Genomic DNA, 17171 nt, shown 5'->3' on the forward strand with positions numbered 1-17171 from the left:
CACTTTGTTTACCTCCTTCCAAAACATCTTTTTATTTTCCCTAAAATTTAATGATACTTTCTCACCCCAAGTCTCATTTGCCCTCTTTTTCACCTCTTGCACCTTTCTCTTGATATCCTGCATCTTTCTTTTATATATCTCCCAGTCATTTGCATCATATATGTATATATAAGTATATTTACGCACATGAGGCAATTTATGCTAGATATGACGCCTTTTATGCTACACATATGAGGTCATTGATATTAAAGATATGACGTCAGTTTTACTACACGAATGATGGTATTTATTCTTCACACATGACGCCGTTAATACTATGTAAATGACGCAAATATATTACGCAAACGGCACCGTGACCAACGCTTACTGCTACGTTTATGCTGCCACTTTCACTATGTTTATGATATATATATATATATATATATATATATATATATATATATATATATATATATTTTCCCTGGGGATAGGGGAGAAAGAATACTTCCCACGTATTCCCTGCGTGTCGTAGAAGGCGACTAAAAGGGGAGGGAGCGGGTGGCTGGAAATCCTCCCCTTTCTTGTTTTTTTTAATTTTCCAAAAGAAGGAACAGAGAAGGGGGTCAGGTGAGGATATTCTCTCTAAGGCCCAGTTCTCTGTTCTTAACGCTACCTCGCTAACGCGGGAAATGGCAAATAGTATGAAAAAAAAAAAAAAAATATATATATATATATATATATATATATATATATATATATATATATATATATATATATATATATATTCATATTCTAGCACCGAGTTATTAATAACAGTGGTATTCAGGTGCAGCGGAGCGGTGGAGGGAATGTGGGTCGCGTGCGTCTGTCAGGAGGACGAGGACCACATGAGGGCAACGTTGAGGTAAGTGGCGCTGATGAACCTGTTGAATATGTTGACCATGTTGAGTGTGGTGCGTATGCTTGATGCGGTGCGTTTGTTGGTTGTGGTGCGTACTTTGGATGTGGGGCGTATTTTGGATGTGGGGCGTATTTTGCATGTGGTTCGTATGTTGGATGTGGTGCGTACGTTGGATGTGCTACGAATGTTGGGCGTGGTGCATATGTTGGATGTGGTGAGTATGTTGGGCGTGGCGCGTATGTTGGATGTGGTGCGTGTGTTGGGTGTGGTGCGTATGCGTATGTTGGATGTGGTGCGTGTGTTGGGTGTGGTGCGTATGCTGAGTGTGGTGAACAAGCTGCGTGAGTTGATTTTGGGTTTGGTACCCATTTTCGGCGTGTTGAGCAGGTTAGGTGAGGTGGGCATGTTGGTGAGGTTACTACGATGGTGCGTGTGGTGAGTATGTTGGGTGATCATGCTGGCTGAGGTGGGCATGTTGGTGAGGTTACTATGATGGTGCGCATGTTGGTGATGTTACTATGATGGTGCGTGTGGTGAGTATGTAGGGTGATCATGCTGGCTGAGGTGGGCAAGTTAGTGAGGTGGGTATGTTGGTGTGAGGATTATCATGAATGTGGTCGGTTAGCTGGTTTCATTAATCATGTTGGATGTGGTGAGCATGCTAAGTGGGATATAAATGTTGGATGTGTGAAGCATGTTGAGTGTGATAGGCATGTTGAGTATGGTGAGCAATATGATTCTTGTGATCAACTGGGCTACGGTGTACATGTTGGATGCGGTTAGCATGTTGAGTGTGGTATGTTGTGCCAGGTATCCACGTTGGGTATGTAGAGCGGTTTCGTCACAGTACACTTCTGTGATGCAGTAGGTAGCGTCTCTGATCGTGACGCATTCACGGGGTACCCGAGGGGCGAGTCCACATGGGTTCGAATCCTGGTCATGACATCCAGTACACAGTTAACCCAGCTGTTCATCCTCCCTTAGGGGATAGTCGATAAAATGAGTTCCTGGCTTCGGCTACAGTATATGTATATATATATATATATATATATATAAAATATATATATATATATATATATATATATATATATATATATATATATATATTTTTTTTTTTTTTTTTTTTTTTATACTTTGTCGCTGTCTCCCGCGTTTGCGAGGTAGCGCAAGGAAACAGATCAAACTTAGTCACCAGCTTCTGCAGTTTCTCACCCGAGCCAGCCACCAGCGCTGTATCATCAGCGAGCAACAATTGGCTCACTTCCTAAATCCTCTCATCCACAACAGACTGCATTCTTGCTCCTCTCTCCAAAACTCTTGCATTTACCTCCCTAACCACCCCTTAAAAAACAAATTAAACAACCATGGAGACATCAAGCACCCTTGCCGCAAACTGACATTCACTGAGAACCAATCACTTTCCTCTCTTCGTACTCGTACACATGCCTTACATCCCCGATAAAAACTTTTCACTGCTTCTTGCAACTTGTATCCCACTCTATATACTCTTAATACCTTCCAAAGAGCATCTCTATCAAGTCTGTCATATGCCTTCTCCAGATCTATAAATGCTACATACAAATCCATTTTTTTTTTTAAGTATTTCTCACATACATTCTTGAAAGCAAACACCTGATCTACACATCCCCTACCACTTCTGAAACCACATTTCCCTTCCCCAATCTGATGTTTTGTACATGCCTTTACCCTTTAAATCAATGCCCTCCCATATAATTTCCCAGGAATACTCAACAAACTTATGCTTTTATCCCCTTTGCCTTTGTACAATGGCACTATGCATGCATTCCACCAATCTTAAGGCACTTCACCATGAGCCATACATTCACTAAATATCCACACCAACCAGTCAATAACACAGTCACCCCCTTTTTCAATAGATTCTTCTGCAATACCATCCAAACCTGCCGCTTTGCCGGCTTTCATCTTCCGCAAAGTTTTCGGTATCTCTTCTCTTTTTACCAAATCATTCTCTCTGCCCCTTTCACTTCGCATACCACCTCGACCAAAACACCCTATATCTGCCACTCTATCATCAAACACATTCAACAAATCTTCAAAATGCTCACTCCATCACCGTTTCACATTACCACTACTTGTTATTACCTCCCCATTATCCCCCTTCACCGACGTTCCCATTTGTTCTCTTGTCTACGCACTTTGTTTACCTCCTTCCAAAACATCTTTTTATTTTCCCTAAAATTTAATGATACTTTCTCACCCCAAGTCTCATTTGCCCTCTTTTTCACCTCTTGCACCTTTCTCTTGATATCCTGCATCTTTCTTTTATATATCTCCCAGTCATTTGCATCATATATGTATATATAAGTATATTTACGCACATGAGGCAATTTATGCTAGATGTGACGCCTTTTATGCTACACATATGAGGTCATTGATATTAAAGATATGACGTCAGTTTTACTACACGAATGATGGTATTTATTCTTCACACATGACGCCGTTAATACTATGTACATGACGCAAATATATTACGCAAACGGCACCGTGACCAACGCTTACTGCTACGTTTATGCTGCCACTTTCACTATGTTTATGATATATATATATATATATATATATATATATATATATATATATATATATATATATATATATATATATATATATACATATATATATATATATATATATATATATATATATATATATATATATATATATATATATATATATATATATATATATATATATATATATATATATTCATATTCTAGCACCGAGTTATTAATAACAGTGGTATTCAGGTGCAGCGGAGCGGTGGAGGGAATGTGGGTCGCGTGCGTCTGTCAGGAGGACGAGGACCACATGAGGGCAACGTTGAGGTAAGTGGCGCTGATGAACCTGTTGAATATGTTGACCATGTTGAGTGTGGTGCGTATGCTTGATGCGGTGCGTTTGTTGGTTGTGGTGCGTACTTTGGATGTGGGGCGTATTTTGGATGTGGTGCGTATGTTGGATGTGGTGCGTACGTTGGATGTGCTACGAATGTTGGGCGTGGTGCATATGTTGGATGTGGTGAGTATGTTGGGCGTGGCGCGTATGTTGGATGTGGTGCGTGTGTTGGGTGTGGTGCGTATGCGTATGTTGGATGTGGTGCGTGTGTTTGGTGTGGTGCGTATGCTGAGTGTGGTGAACAAGCTGCGTGAGTTGATTTTGGGTTTGGTACCCATTTTCGGCGTGTTGAGCAGGTTAGGTGAGGTGGGCATGTTGGTGAGGTTACTATGATGGTGCGTGTGGTGAGTATGTAGGGTGATCATGCTGGCTGAGGTGGGCATGTTGGTGAGGTTACTATGATGGTGCGCATGTTGGTGATGTTACTATGATGGTGTTTGTGGTGAATATGTAGGGTGATCATGCTGGCTGAGGTGGGCAAGTTAGTGAGGTGGGTATGTTGGTGAGAGGATTATCATGAATGTGGTCGGTTAGCTGGTTTCATTAATCATGTGGTGAGCATGCTAAGTGGGATATAAATGTTGGATGTGTGAAGCATGTTGAGTGTGATAGGCATGTTGAGTATGGTGAGCAATATGATTCTTGTGATCAACTAGGCTACGGTGTACATGTTGGATGCGGTTAGCATGTTGAGTGTGGTATGTTGTGCCAGGTATCCACGTTGGGTATGTAGAGCGGTTTCGTCACAGTACACTTCTGTGATGCAGTAGGTAGCGTTTCTGATCGTGACGCATTCACGGGGTACCCGAGGGGCGAGTCCACATGGGTTCGAATCCTGGTCATGACATCCAGTACACAGTTAACCCAGCTGTTCATCCTCCCTTAGGGGATAGTCGATAAAATGAGTTCCTGGCTTCGGCTACAGTATATGTATATATATATATATATATATATATATATATATATATATATATATATATATATATATATATATATATATTTTTTTTTTTTTTTTATACTATTTGCCATTTCCCGCGTTAGCGAGGTAGCGTTAAGAACAGAGAACTGGGCCTTAGAGGGAATATCCTCACCTGACCCCCTTCTCTGTTCCTTCTTTTGGAAAATTAAAAAAGAAACAAGAAAGGGGAGGATTTCCAGCCACCCGCTCCCTCCCCTTTTAGTCGCCTTCTACGACACGCAGGGAATACGTGGGAAGTATTCTTTCTCCCCTATCCCTATTCATACTATTCGCCATTTCCCGCATTGGCAAGGTAGCGTTAGGAACAGAGGACTGGGTCTTTGAGGGAATATCCTCATCTGGCCCCCTTCTCTGTTCCTTCTTTTGTAAAAATTAAAAAGAAAACGAGAGGGGAGGATTTCCAGCCCCCCGCTCCCTCCCCTTTTAGTCGCCTTGTACGACACGCAGGGAATACGTAGGAAGTATTCTCTCGATCCAATTCACTCTATTCCTTGCCTGCCTTTCATCCTCCTGCATGTTCAGGCCCCGATCACTCAAAATCTCTTTCACTCCATCTTTCCACCTCCAATTTGGTCTCCCACTTCTCCTCGTTCCCTCCACCTCTGACACATATATCCTCTTGGTCAATCTTTCCTCACTCATTCTCTCCATGTACCCAAACCATTTCAAAACACCCTCTTCTGCTCTCTCAACCACGCTCTTTTTATTTCCACACATCTCTCTTACCCTTACATGGCTTACTCGATCAAACCACCTCACACTACATATTGTCCTCAAATATCTCATTTCCAGCACATCCACCCTACTGCGCATAACTCTATCCATAGCCCACGCCTCGCAACCGTAAAACATTGCTGGAACCACTATTCCTTCAAACATACCCAATTTTGCTTTCGGAGATAATGTTCTCGACTTCCACACATTCTTCAAGGCTCGCAGGATTTTCGCCCCCTCCCCCACCCTCTGATTTACTTCCGCTCCCATGGTTCCATCCGCTGCCAGATCCACTCCCAGATATATATATATATATATATATATATATATATATATATATATATATATATATATATATATATATATATATATATATATATATATATATGTAACCAAGATGAGAAAAAAGGAGAGATAGGTAGCATGTTTGAGGAAAGGAACCTGGATGTTTTCGCTGTGAGCGAAACGAAGCTCAAGGGTAAAGGGGAAGAGTGGTTTGGGAATGTCAGGGGTTAGTGAGAGGACAAGAGCAAGGAAAGGAGTAGCACTACCCCTGAAACAGGGGTGATGGGAGCCCACGCCTCGCAACCATACAACATTGTTGGAACCACTATTCCTTCAAACATACCCATTTTTGCTTTCCGAGATAGCTTTCTCGACTTTCAAACATTCTTCAAGGGTCTCAGGATTTTTGCCCCCTCCCCCACTCTATGATTCACTTCCGCTTCCATGGTTCCATCCGCTGCCAGATCCACTCCAGATATCTAAAACACTTTACTTCCTCCAGTTTTTTTCTATTCAAACTTACTTCTCAATTGACTTGACCCTCAACCCTACTGTACCTAATAACCTTGCTCTTATTCACATTTACTCTTAACTTTCTTCTTTCACACACTTTGCCAAACTCAGTCATCAGCTTCTACAGTTTCTCACATGAATCAGCCATCAGCGCTGTATCATCAGCGAACAACAAGTGACTCACTTCCCAAGCTCTCTCATCCCCAACAGACTGCGTACTTGCCCGTCTTTCCAAAACTCTTGCATTCACCTCCCTAACAATCCCATCCATAAACAAATCAAACAACCATGGAGATATCACACACCCCTGCCGCAAACCTACATTCACTGAGAACCAATCACTTTCTTCTTACACGTACACATGCCTTACATCCTCGATAAAAACTTTTCACTGCTTCTAGCAAGTTGCCTCCCACACCATATATTCTTAGTGCCTTCCACAGAGCATCTCTGTCAACTCTGTCATATGCCTTCTCCAGATCCATAAATGCTACATAGAAATCCATTTGCTTTTCTAAGTATTTCTCACATACATTCCTCAAAGCAAACACCTGATCCACACATCCTCTACCACTTCTGAAACCACACTGGTCTTCCCCAATCTGATGCTCTGTACATGCCTTCACCCTCTCAATCAATACCCTCCCATATAATTTACCAGGAATACTCAACAAACTTATACCTCTGTAATTTGAGCACTCACTCTTATCCCCTTTGCCTTTGTACAATGGCACTATGCACGCATTCCGTCAATCCTCAGGCACCTCACCATGAATTATACATACACTGAATAACCTTACCAACCAGTCAACAATACAGTCACCCCCTTTTTTAATCAATTCCACTGCAATACCATCCAAACCTGCTGCTTTGCCGGCTTTCATCTTCCGTAAAGCTTTTACTACCTCTTCTCTATTTACCAAATCATTTTCTCTAACCCTCTCACTTTGCACACCACCTCGACCAAAACATCCTATATCTGCCACTCTATCATCAAACACATTCAACAAACCTTCAAAATACTCACTCCATCTCCTTCTCACATCACCACTACTTGTTATCACCTCCCCAGTAGCCCCCTTCACTGAAGTTTCCATTTGCTCCCTTGTCTTACGCACTTTATTTACCTCCTTCCAAAACATCTTTTTATTCTCCCTGAAATTTAATGATACTCTCTCACCCCAACTCTCATTTGCCCTCTTTTTCACCTCTTGCACCTTTCTCTTGATCTCCTGCCTCTTTCTTTTATACCTCTCCCACTCATTTGCATTTTTTCCCTTCAAAAATCGTCCAAATGCCTCTCTCTTCTCTTTCACTATTAATCTTACTTCTTCATCCCACAACTCACTACCTCTTCTAATCAACCCAATATATATATATATATATATATATATATATATATATATATATATATATATATATATATATATATATATATATATATATATATATATATATATGTAATTCTTTTTTCGTACATGTTTGCCTTTTCCCGCGTTAGCGAGGTAGAGTTAGGAACAAATTTCCAACAGCCAGAATCGAACCCCGGACCCCTGCGTGGCAGGCGGGAGCGTTACGGATTGGCCATGATCGCCCTCATATGGATATAACTTTTCGAATAATGTGTAATCGAATAACCTTATTCTGACGTTGGTGAGCAACGGGGTCTAGGCTAGTCATTTCCCATCAGGCTCACACAACCAGCAGATAGTATTTTACCGAACCTAACTGTACAACACGGAGGTATATGAATAAGAACAAATGCATTTGACAACGCACTTTCATAGAACATACAAACCTCTAACAGCCAGGATCGAACCAGGGACCCCTGATTTTGTTTGTGGTGGGGCACACAAGCAGCAAGCTCTCGGGGGCAAAAACCAAAGTAATATTTATAGAAGAAGAAAAGTGAACCAACTTTGTGGCGTAGGGCAAACGGGTCTAGTTTTGAAATTACAGTGGAGATGTTATAAGCCTGACCGCTTTCAATGATAGCAAGTATGGATGCAGAGCTATAACTATCCCAGATGTGGGAATAGTACCCCATACAAGGACGGATAAATCCTTTGCATAAATGAGGCAGTTGTTCGGAAGATCAGAAGTTTCAACAACTTAACAGGAGTCCCACTTTCTTGAGGGAAGACTTAGCTATTCCTGTAATGTGGGGTTTCCAAGAAAGAATGGATGTTGCAGTAATGCCAAGTATGCTCATGTGAGTCAGGAGGTGGATTTACAAAACCGTCACAAGAAGGGAAAGTTGTGAGGAATTTCCGATAAAGAGATAGGTAGAAACTGGGTCTTGTAGGCATTAAACTTAACTAGATTTCATTTACCCCATTGAAATATCCTGTCCAAGTGTGAGCTTATCAAGGAAATAGTGTCGAGCCGAGATGCAGTTCGAGTGAGAGAAAAAGGAAAAGAATTGAAGGATGTGGATGGATGCAGTGTAGAGTCATCAGCGTATGAGTGCATTTGAGTATTTGTGGAGGAAAGGAAATAGTTGATAGAAAGATGTGAAGGAGAAAGGACAGAACCTTGCGGGAAATCGTTGTTAATGGAAAAAGGCAAAGAGGCTGATCCATCAACAACCATGGAGATAAATCGGCCAGACAGGAAGATAGATATGAGGGAGCAATGTGGGAAAGGGAAGCCAAAGGAGGGGAGCTTAGAGACGAGACCCCGATGCCACACCCTGTCAAAAGCCTTGGATATATCAAGGGCAACTACACATGACTGCAAAATATATCAGGGATGATGACCAGACATTAGTAAGATAGGAAAGAATACCACCAGTGGATCTCGCCTGACGGAAATCCTACCGATGATCTGAAGAAAAAAAACTGCGAGATTCAAGATGTCTGAGGATATGGGAGTTGAGGGGGAAGGGATTCAAAGACTTTGGAAATGGTAGAGGTCAAAGCAACAGGACGATAGTTAGAGGGGTCAGAGCGATCACCCTTCTTAGGGATGGGATATATCAATGTATGCTTCCAAAGAGAAGGAAAACTTCTGTTTTTTTTATGAGAAACGGACCAGACGAGGAAGCACAGGTGCAAGTTTAGGGGCACACACTCTTTCAGTACACGGGAGTGGATGCCATCTGGACCATAAACCTTGTGTTCAGAGAAAGAAGCACAGTTCGGACAGTTCCGAAAAAGATTGCGGGTAGGGGCATAGGATTGGTAAGAGGCGCATCAGGGAGTGAGGGAATGTTAGAGTCATCCAAGGAAAAGTTAGAGGAGAAACAGGAACCAAAGAGAGTCTACGGGAGAGACAGCTATAGAACCTTCAGAACGGAAAGGTAAAGGGAAGGTAGAGCGACAGAAATTGTTAGAAATGCTCTTAACTAGAAACCAAAGAGACTCATCATGATTACATTTAAAACAATTATGCTGACAGGAGATATCAATAGAACTTATGTGGTGAAAATAAGTGAGGCTTGAGTAGGTGCATGGTGCTTGTAAAAAGATGGCAAACTAGTCCATTTTGATGAGACAGAAAGTAAGACCAGCAATCGTGACATGGAGGTTGTAAGATGGTTCCGGCCACCACTTTAACACTCCTCAGTTAGGACGATAGCGCCATCCTTGGCAGCTGCCAACAGCTTACTACCTAGTGGATTGCTCTAAGGATAGCTGGGTTATTGGAAGGGGCCAATACACTGCCACCTGAGCCCTCCCTATCAATGGTGGCAGCGTCACATATGAAAGTATAGTCAGAGTATATTTTGAACTTGAAGGAGTCGTGGGTAGGGCCATTACTTTACAACCCGAGCCCTTTCTCTCTATGACATCGGAGCGCTCTATATTTTACTCTAACTCTACAAAGTAGGGGTACAGTTAACTTACTGTGATTCATGTTTGACTGGGAAGTGTGGTTTCTGACGGAAATTTGCCCCGGGGGGGGGGGGGGGGGGGAGGTGTTGGAGTTTAATACTGAGTTGGGGGGTCAGTTGTTCAGTGCTCATCTGGTTACTTTTGTAGGAACCGAACTCTTACAGCACGACTGTACGACTCTTATATACCCTTTGAACACGAAGGAATGTCCCTTGAGCACGACGATTCGTCCCTTGAGTACGACGATACGACTCCTGAGCACCACTGTATATGGTCCTTGGGTGTGATGGCCTGGCTTTTGACCTGACTAAAGGCGAGGCAGCCACACCCCAGAGTCGCACCGCCATGCTCAAGGGTCGCATCACCGTGCTTAAGGATCATAACATCTTGCTCATAAGGGTTAACCTTCTGTGACATTCATCCAGCGGAAAGTGAATATAATTATCCCCACAGCTGGGCTTCCTATACATCGGATGAAAAACGAGGAGTGCATATAATGCACTGTTTCTCTAGTTTGCATGATTTAGTGTTGATGTTAATGGCAAAGAGAGTAAATGTTGTGTGTATTGTATATGATGCCTATATACATTTATATATAAATGTTACCAGACTCTACCTGCTCGAGGTCACACCACGAATGTAACTTCCATTAGCAGGGAAATGTAGGCTCCTTTAGAATGGGAAGTTGTATGAGACAGTACTCCGAGTGCTGCAACCCTGAGCAGGCAAAACCTGATATCACCTATAAATCTGTTTGTAATTACCCCATGACCAGTTTCTGTGAGAGGCTCCTGGTGTTCATCAAGACCCTTCCAAAAGCTCCTGTAGCCAGAAGCTTTGCTACTTTCAGTAACAGGGAAACGTAGACGTCTCTGGAGTGAGAAGTTCTTACAAGGGACTGATACCAATGTACAGCCTTGCTTAAGGTGACTTTTTACTTACGGTGTAAACTCAGACAGGCCATTCATCTAGAGATGGTTCCCGCAGGTGGAGGTGGGCGGTGTTTGGGGCTTCATCTGTGACGATGGCTTCGGCTTCCGGGAGGCGGATCTCCTGTGTCGGGACCTAGGTTACGAACACGCCGAAACTTTCACGCGAAACAATCACTTCGGCGCCAATACCGCAGGTATGTTGATGACTGATGGTTGTGACCAGTAATATAGGCAAGAACCATGACAGTAGCGACCAGTACAGGACAGTAATGGCCAGTACCAGGACGATGGTGGCCGGTACCAAGACAGTAGCGGCCAGAAGCATGGAAGTAGCGACCAGCACCAGGGCAGTTGTGACCAGTACTAGAACAGTAGTGACCAATACTAGGGCATCAGTGACCAGTACTAGAACAGTAGTGACCAGTAACAGGACAGTAGTGGCAAATACCACTTCAGTAGTTACCGTTACCAGGACAATAGTGGTCAGTATCGAAACATTAGTGGCAAGTATCATGAAAGTGTGACCAATACCTAAACAATAAAAGCCAGTATAGGGCAGCAGTGACCAGCACAGGACAGTAGTGACCTGTGTCAGGACATTATTGACCAGGACTAGGACAGAAGTGCCCAGGACCAGGACTGTAGTGACAGTCAGTAGACACTAGTGACCAGGACAGTAATAACCAGAACCAGGAGACTAGTGACCATCACCATGACCGCTGTAGCCAGTGCCATGAAAGTATTAACCACTACCAGGACAGTAGTGACCAGTATCATAACATTAGGGACCAGCATCAGGACAATAGCGACCAGTACCATGACAATAGGGACCAGTATGAGGACAGTGGTGACCAGTATGAGGACAGTGGTGACCAGTATGAGGACAGTGGTGACCAGTATGAGGACAGTGGTGACCAGTATGAGGACAGTGGTGACCAGTACCAGGATAGCTCTAGTCAGCTCCAGGACAGTAGTGACCAGTATGGGATCAGTAATAATAGGATAGTAGTGGCCAGCTCCAGGACAATAGTGGCTAGTATCAGGACAACAATGGTCAGTATTAGAACAGTATTGACCAGCACGGTAGTGACCATCACCAAGACATCACTGGTAAGTACCAGGACAGTAGCGGCCAGTATCAGAATTTGCGAGTAGGAGAGTATTTGTCAATATCAGAACAGTAGTGGCCAGTATCAAGACAATATTGACCAGTATGGGACAGTAGTCGTCAGTACCAGTACAGTAGTGACAAGTCCCACGGAAATAGTGTCCAGTACCAGGACAGTAAGGACCAGTGCTAGGACAATAGTGGCCAGTACCAGAACAGTAGTTTTCAGTAGAGGACAGTAATGGCCATTATTAGGAAGATTACGGCCAGTACCAGGACAGCAGTGGCCAGTACTTGGAAAGGAATATCCAGTACCAGACAGCGGTGACCAGAACCAGGACAGTATCAACTCAGTACTTGGACAGCCGCGGCCAGTACCAGGAGAGTAGTGGCCAGTACTAAGACAGTAATGGTTAGCACTAGGACAGTAGTGACCAGTACCAGGACAGTGGTTGCTCGTACAAGAACAGGAGTGGCTAATACTAGGACAATAGTGCTAGTACAAGGGCGGTATTGGCCAGTACAAGGACATTAATGGCCAGTACCAGGACAATAGCGGCCAGTACAAGGACGGTAGTGGCCAGCGCAAGGACGGTAGTGACCAGTACCAGGAAAGTAGTGGATAGTGCAAGGACAGGAGTGGCTAATGCCAGGACAGTAATGACCAGTACCAGGACAGTAGTAACCAGTAACAGGACAATAGTGGTCGCGGACAGGAAGAGCAATGGTCTGTAACAGGACAGTAATGACCAGTACCAGGACAGTAGTCACCACTACAAGGACAATAGTGACCAATACTAAGACGGTGGTGAACAGTAGCAGGATATTTGTGGCTAGTGCCAGGAAAGTAGCAACCATTACCAAAGCAGTAGTCATAAGTAACAGGACAGTAGTAACAAGTATTAGGACAGTAGTCATCGGTATTAGGGAAGTATTGGTCAGTATCAGAATAATAGTGATCAGTACCAGGAGAATAGTTATGAGTCCGAGGGTCAGTAACAGGACACTAGTTACCAGTAGCAGGAAAGTGATGACCAGCAACAGAACAATTGTGGCTGGTGCTAGGCCGGTGGTGACTAGCACCAGGGCAGTAAAGACCAGCACCAGGAGAGTTGTGACCAGTACCAGGAAAATTATGACCATTACTAGGATGATGATAGCCAGTACTAGGATGGTACTACCCACTACCAGGGCAGCAGTGACCAGCACCATGACAGACGTGGACAGTACCAGAATAACTGTGGTCAAAACCGGGACGGTAGTGGCTAGTTCGAGGACAGTAGTGGCCAGGAAGAGGAAAGAAGTGATCAGTACTTGGATGTAGTGGTCAGAACCATAGTAAAAGTGACTAATACCACAACAATGATGACCAGGACAATGATGAATAGCACTTGGGCAGAAGTGACCAGTTCTAGGGCAGAAGTAAACTATACCAGGAAAGTAGTGACCACTACTAGGGCAGTTGTGACCGACTTTAGGGCTATAGTGGCCAGTAACTGGACAGCAATGACCAGGATAGTAGTGGCAGTACCAGGACAGTAGGGATCAGTGTCAGGGCAGTGTTTATATGGCATGATGTGGAAACTTACTTATAATATCAAGTCAAATCACGGCAAAAATATGTAGAAGTATTTCTTTTGCGTATATGTGTAGCAGTTTTCTTCTTTAAGTTAAACTGGAGATGACATTGTCATTGAAAGGTGAAAGGTGCTGGATTTGGCCAGGTGAAAGGTGCTGGATTTGGCCAGTTTTCGCCAGTGCCCATGAAGCAGCGGCCAGAGTAGTGGGTACGTACCTGTGGCCATAATGATTTCGTGTTTACAGAGTGGAGACGTAGCAGCGTCAGGTTCTGGCTGGACCGCCTCAATTGCTCCCCCGACGACATATCCTTCAGGGACTGTTCCTCCAGGGGACTTGGCCTCCATGACTGTGGCCCGACAGAGGTACGTCTTCTGCAACACATACACACACACGTAGTTTCCTCCACGAAAATTGCTCTCCTATCTATCTATCTATCTATCCATCTATCTATCTATACATCTCTTTCTCTCTCTCTCTCTCTCTCTCTCTCTCTCTCTCTCTCTCTCTCTCTCTCTCTCTCTCTCTCTCTCTCTCTCTCTCTCTCTCTCTCTCTCGAATCTGTGTGTGTGTGTGTGTGTGTGTGTTTATGTGGCACTTGGAAAGTGGTAAGTGGGCAGGTAAGATCGGGCAGGTGAGTGGAGGATGATGAAGAAAAGCTGCTACTGAGAGAGAAAGCAGGGTGTATGGCCGGTACTTTCAGGGAAGGAGTATAACTGATTGGAAGATGTACAAGAAAAAGCGGCAGGAGGTCAAGAGAAAGGTGCACAGGCTTACAAAGAAGGCAAATGAGAGCTGAGGTGAGCGAGTATCAGTAAACTTCAGGGAGGATAAGATGTTTTAGAAGGAGATTAATAGTGTGAATAAAACAAATGAACGAATAGGAACGTTGGTGAACAGGGTAAGTGTGGTAACAGGTGGTGAGATGAAAAGGTGAGGTAGAAATGGAGTGAACATTCTGAAGGATTGTTGAGTGTGTTTGATGTCAGGGCGGCAGAGTAGGGTGGTTGGGTCAGGGTGGTATGGAAAGTGGCCTGGTGAAAAGAGAAGACGAGAAGAGAGCCTTGCATAAGATAAAATGTGGTAAGGTGGTTGAAGTGGATAATATTAAAGTTAAATTTCTTAAGAAAGGTGTAATTGTCTTCTTGAATGGTTCATTAGAAATGACCAATGTAGGTATAGATCATGGTGACATACACGAGGATTGACGGAGTACATATGTAGAGCCGTTCTATAAATGCAAAGGGCACAAAGATGAGTGTTCAAACTAAGGAAACATAAGATTATTGAATGTGCCTGGTAAGTTGTTTGGGGTAGGGATGATGGAGAGGGTGAAGGCATGGTCAGAGCATCAGCTCGAGGAGGAACAATGTAATTTCAGGAATGACGGAGATTGTGTAGATCAGGTGCGTGTTTTAAAGAATGTGTTTGAGAAATACGAAGAGAAACAGAAAGCTTTGTATAGAGCATTTGTTGATTTGTAAAAAGTATATGACAGAGTTGACAGAGAAGCCTTGCGGAAGGTCTTAAGAATGTATGGTGTGGGAGGAAAGCTACTAGAAGCACAGAAGAGCGAGTGGTTTCAGGTGAAGTTAGATCTGTGGCAGGAGGGCGTGAATGCACCATGGCTGTTTGGTTTGTTTATAGATAGGGTTGTGAAGGAGTGAATCTTGGAGGGAGCGGCGACTATGCATTCTGTAGAAAATTAGGATGCTCGGGAAGGGAGTTAGTTGTTTCTTAATGACACAGCACTGGTGGCAGATTCGAATGAGAAACTACAGAAGTTCACTGAGTTTGAAAGAGTGTGTGAAAAGGGGATGTTGAGAGTAAATGAATGAAAGCACGTTAGTTGGGATGGGGTATGAATGGAGAAAATTTGGAAGGGAAATGTTTTAGATACCCGGGTGTGGACAAGGCAGCAAATGGAAGCAAAAGTGAATCATGGGGGAGGGGGGGACGAAGATTCTGGGAGCACTGAGGAATGTGCGGAAAGAAAGGTCGTTATCTGAGACAGCAGAAATGGTATGTTTGATGGCATAGCAGTCCCAACGATGCTGTATGGATGCTAGGCATGGGTTATAGATGAGGATGTGCAGAGGAGGGTAGCTATATTGGAAATGAAATGAAATGTCTGTGGACAATATATATGATGTGAGGAAGTTTGAGGGATAAAGTAATAAAAGGGTAAGAGAGAGGTGTGGTAATAAGTAAAATGTTGAAAGAAATGAAGGTGTGCTGAAAAATTTTGAACTATATGGAGAGAATGAGCGAGGAGGGGTTGACAAGAAGTTTTCATATATCAGAAGTGGAGGGAACAAGGAGAATGGGGAAAGCTAATTGGAGATGGAAAGATGAAATGAAAAAGATTCGAGTGATCGGGGCCTGAACATCCAGGAGGATGAAAGGTGTGCATCTTATCCTTTCATTAATTACTCGATCAAATCACCTCACACCACATATTGTCCTCAAATATTTCATCTTCAACACATCCACCCTCCTCCGCACAATCCTATCTACAGCTCATTCCTCACAACCATATAATTTTATTGGAACTACTATTCTTTCAAACATACCCATTTTCGCCCTCCCAAATAACGTTTTCTCTTGACACACATTCTTCATCGCTCCCAGAATCTTAGCCTCCTCCCAACCCTATGACTCATTTCCGCTTCCATGGTTCATTTGCTGGCGAGTCGACTCCTAGATATCTAAAACATTTCACTTCCTCCTATTTTCTCCATTCAAAGTTAGATGACAAACAACTTGTCTCTTCATTCTGCTGAGCCTAATAACCTAGTTTTTGTTCACATTTACTCTCAACTTTCTCTTTTCACACACTTTTGCAAAACAGTCACCAACTTCTGCAGTTTCTCACTCAAATTAGCCACTAGTGATGTCTTATCGGCGAACAGCAACTGACTCTCTTTCCAGGCCCTCTTATCTCCCACAGACTCGTCCCTCACATCCACGGGTTCGATCCTGGCTGTTGGAGGTTTGTATGTTCTATGAAGGTGTGAGTTCCTATGCACTTTGTTCGTATTCATATGCCTCCGCGTTGTACAGTTAGGTCCTGTAAAATGCAATCTGCTGGCTATGTGCGCCTGTTGAGAAACAACCGGTGTAGACCCCGTTGCTCACCAACGTGAGACGAAGGGTATTCGAGTAAATAGCATTCGAATAGTTATTTCCTATTGGTCAGGCCCATAGCTTAGCGGTAGCATTCCCGCCTGTTGCACAGGGGTCCCGGGTTCGATCCTGGCTGTTGGGGGTTTGTATATATATATATATATATATGTATATATATATATATATATATATATATATATATGTATATTTATTTACTTATTTGTTTATCATACTTTGTCGCTGTCTTCCGCGTTAGCGAGGTAGCGCAAGGAAACAGACGAAAGAA

General features: G+C 43.4%; 1 protein-coding gene across 3 annotated transcripts in view; it reads left to right on the top strand.

Annotated features, from left to right (window-relative positions):
• LOC139754196 (neurotrypsin-like) overlaps positions 1-17171 on the top strand; it is a 108205-nt gene that overhangs the window by 34164 nt on the left and 56870 nt on the right. For 2 of the 3 annotated variants that reach the window (XR_011713852.1, XM_071671409.1), the window contains exons 3-5: positions 3667-3744; positions 11129-11267; positions 14006-14124. Coding sequence is in view for 2 of the 3 variants with exons in the window: in XM_071671409.1 (XP_071527510.1) it covers positions 3667-3744; positions 11129-11267; positions 14006-14124 (336 nt within the window). In the remaining variant the exon portion in view is untranslated. Of the gene's footprint in view, positions 1-805; positions 884-3666; positions 3745-11128; positions 11268-14005; positions 14125-17171 lie in introns of all 3 variants that reach the window. The other variant, XM_071671408.1, reaches the window with a different exon arrangement.

This window comes from Panulirus ornatus, chromosome 16 (assembly GCF_036320965.1).
Source record: "Panulirus ornatus isolate Po-2019 chromosome 16, ASM3632096v1, whole genome shotgun sequence".
In the NCBI taxonomy this organism is placed as follows: domain Eukaryota; kingdom Metazoa; phylum Arthropoda; class Malacostraca; order Decapoda; family Palinuridae; genus Panulirus; species Panulirus ornatus.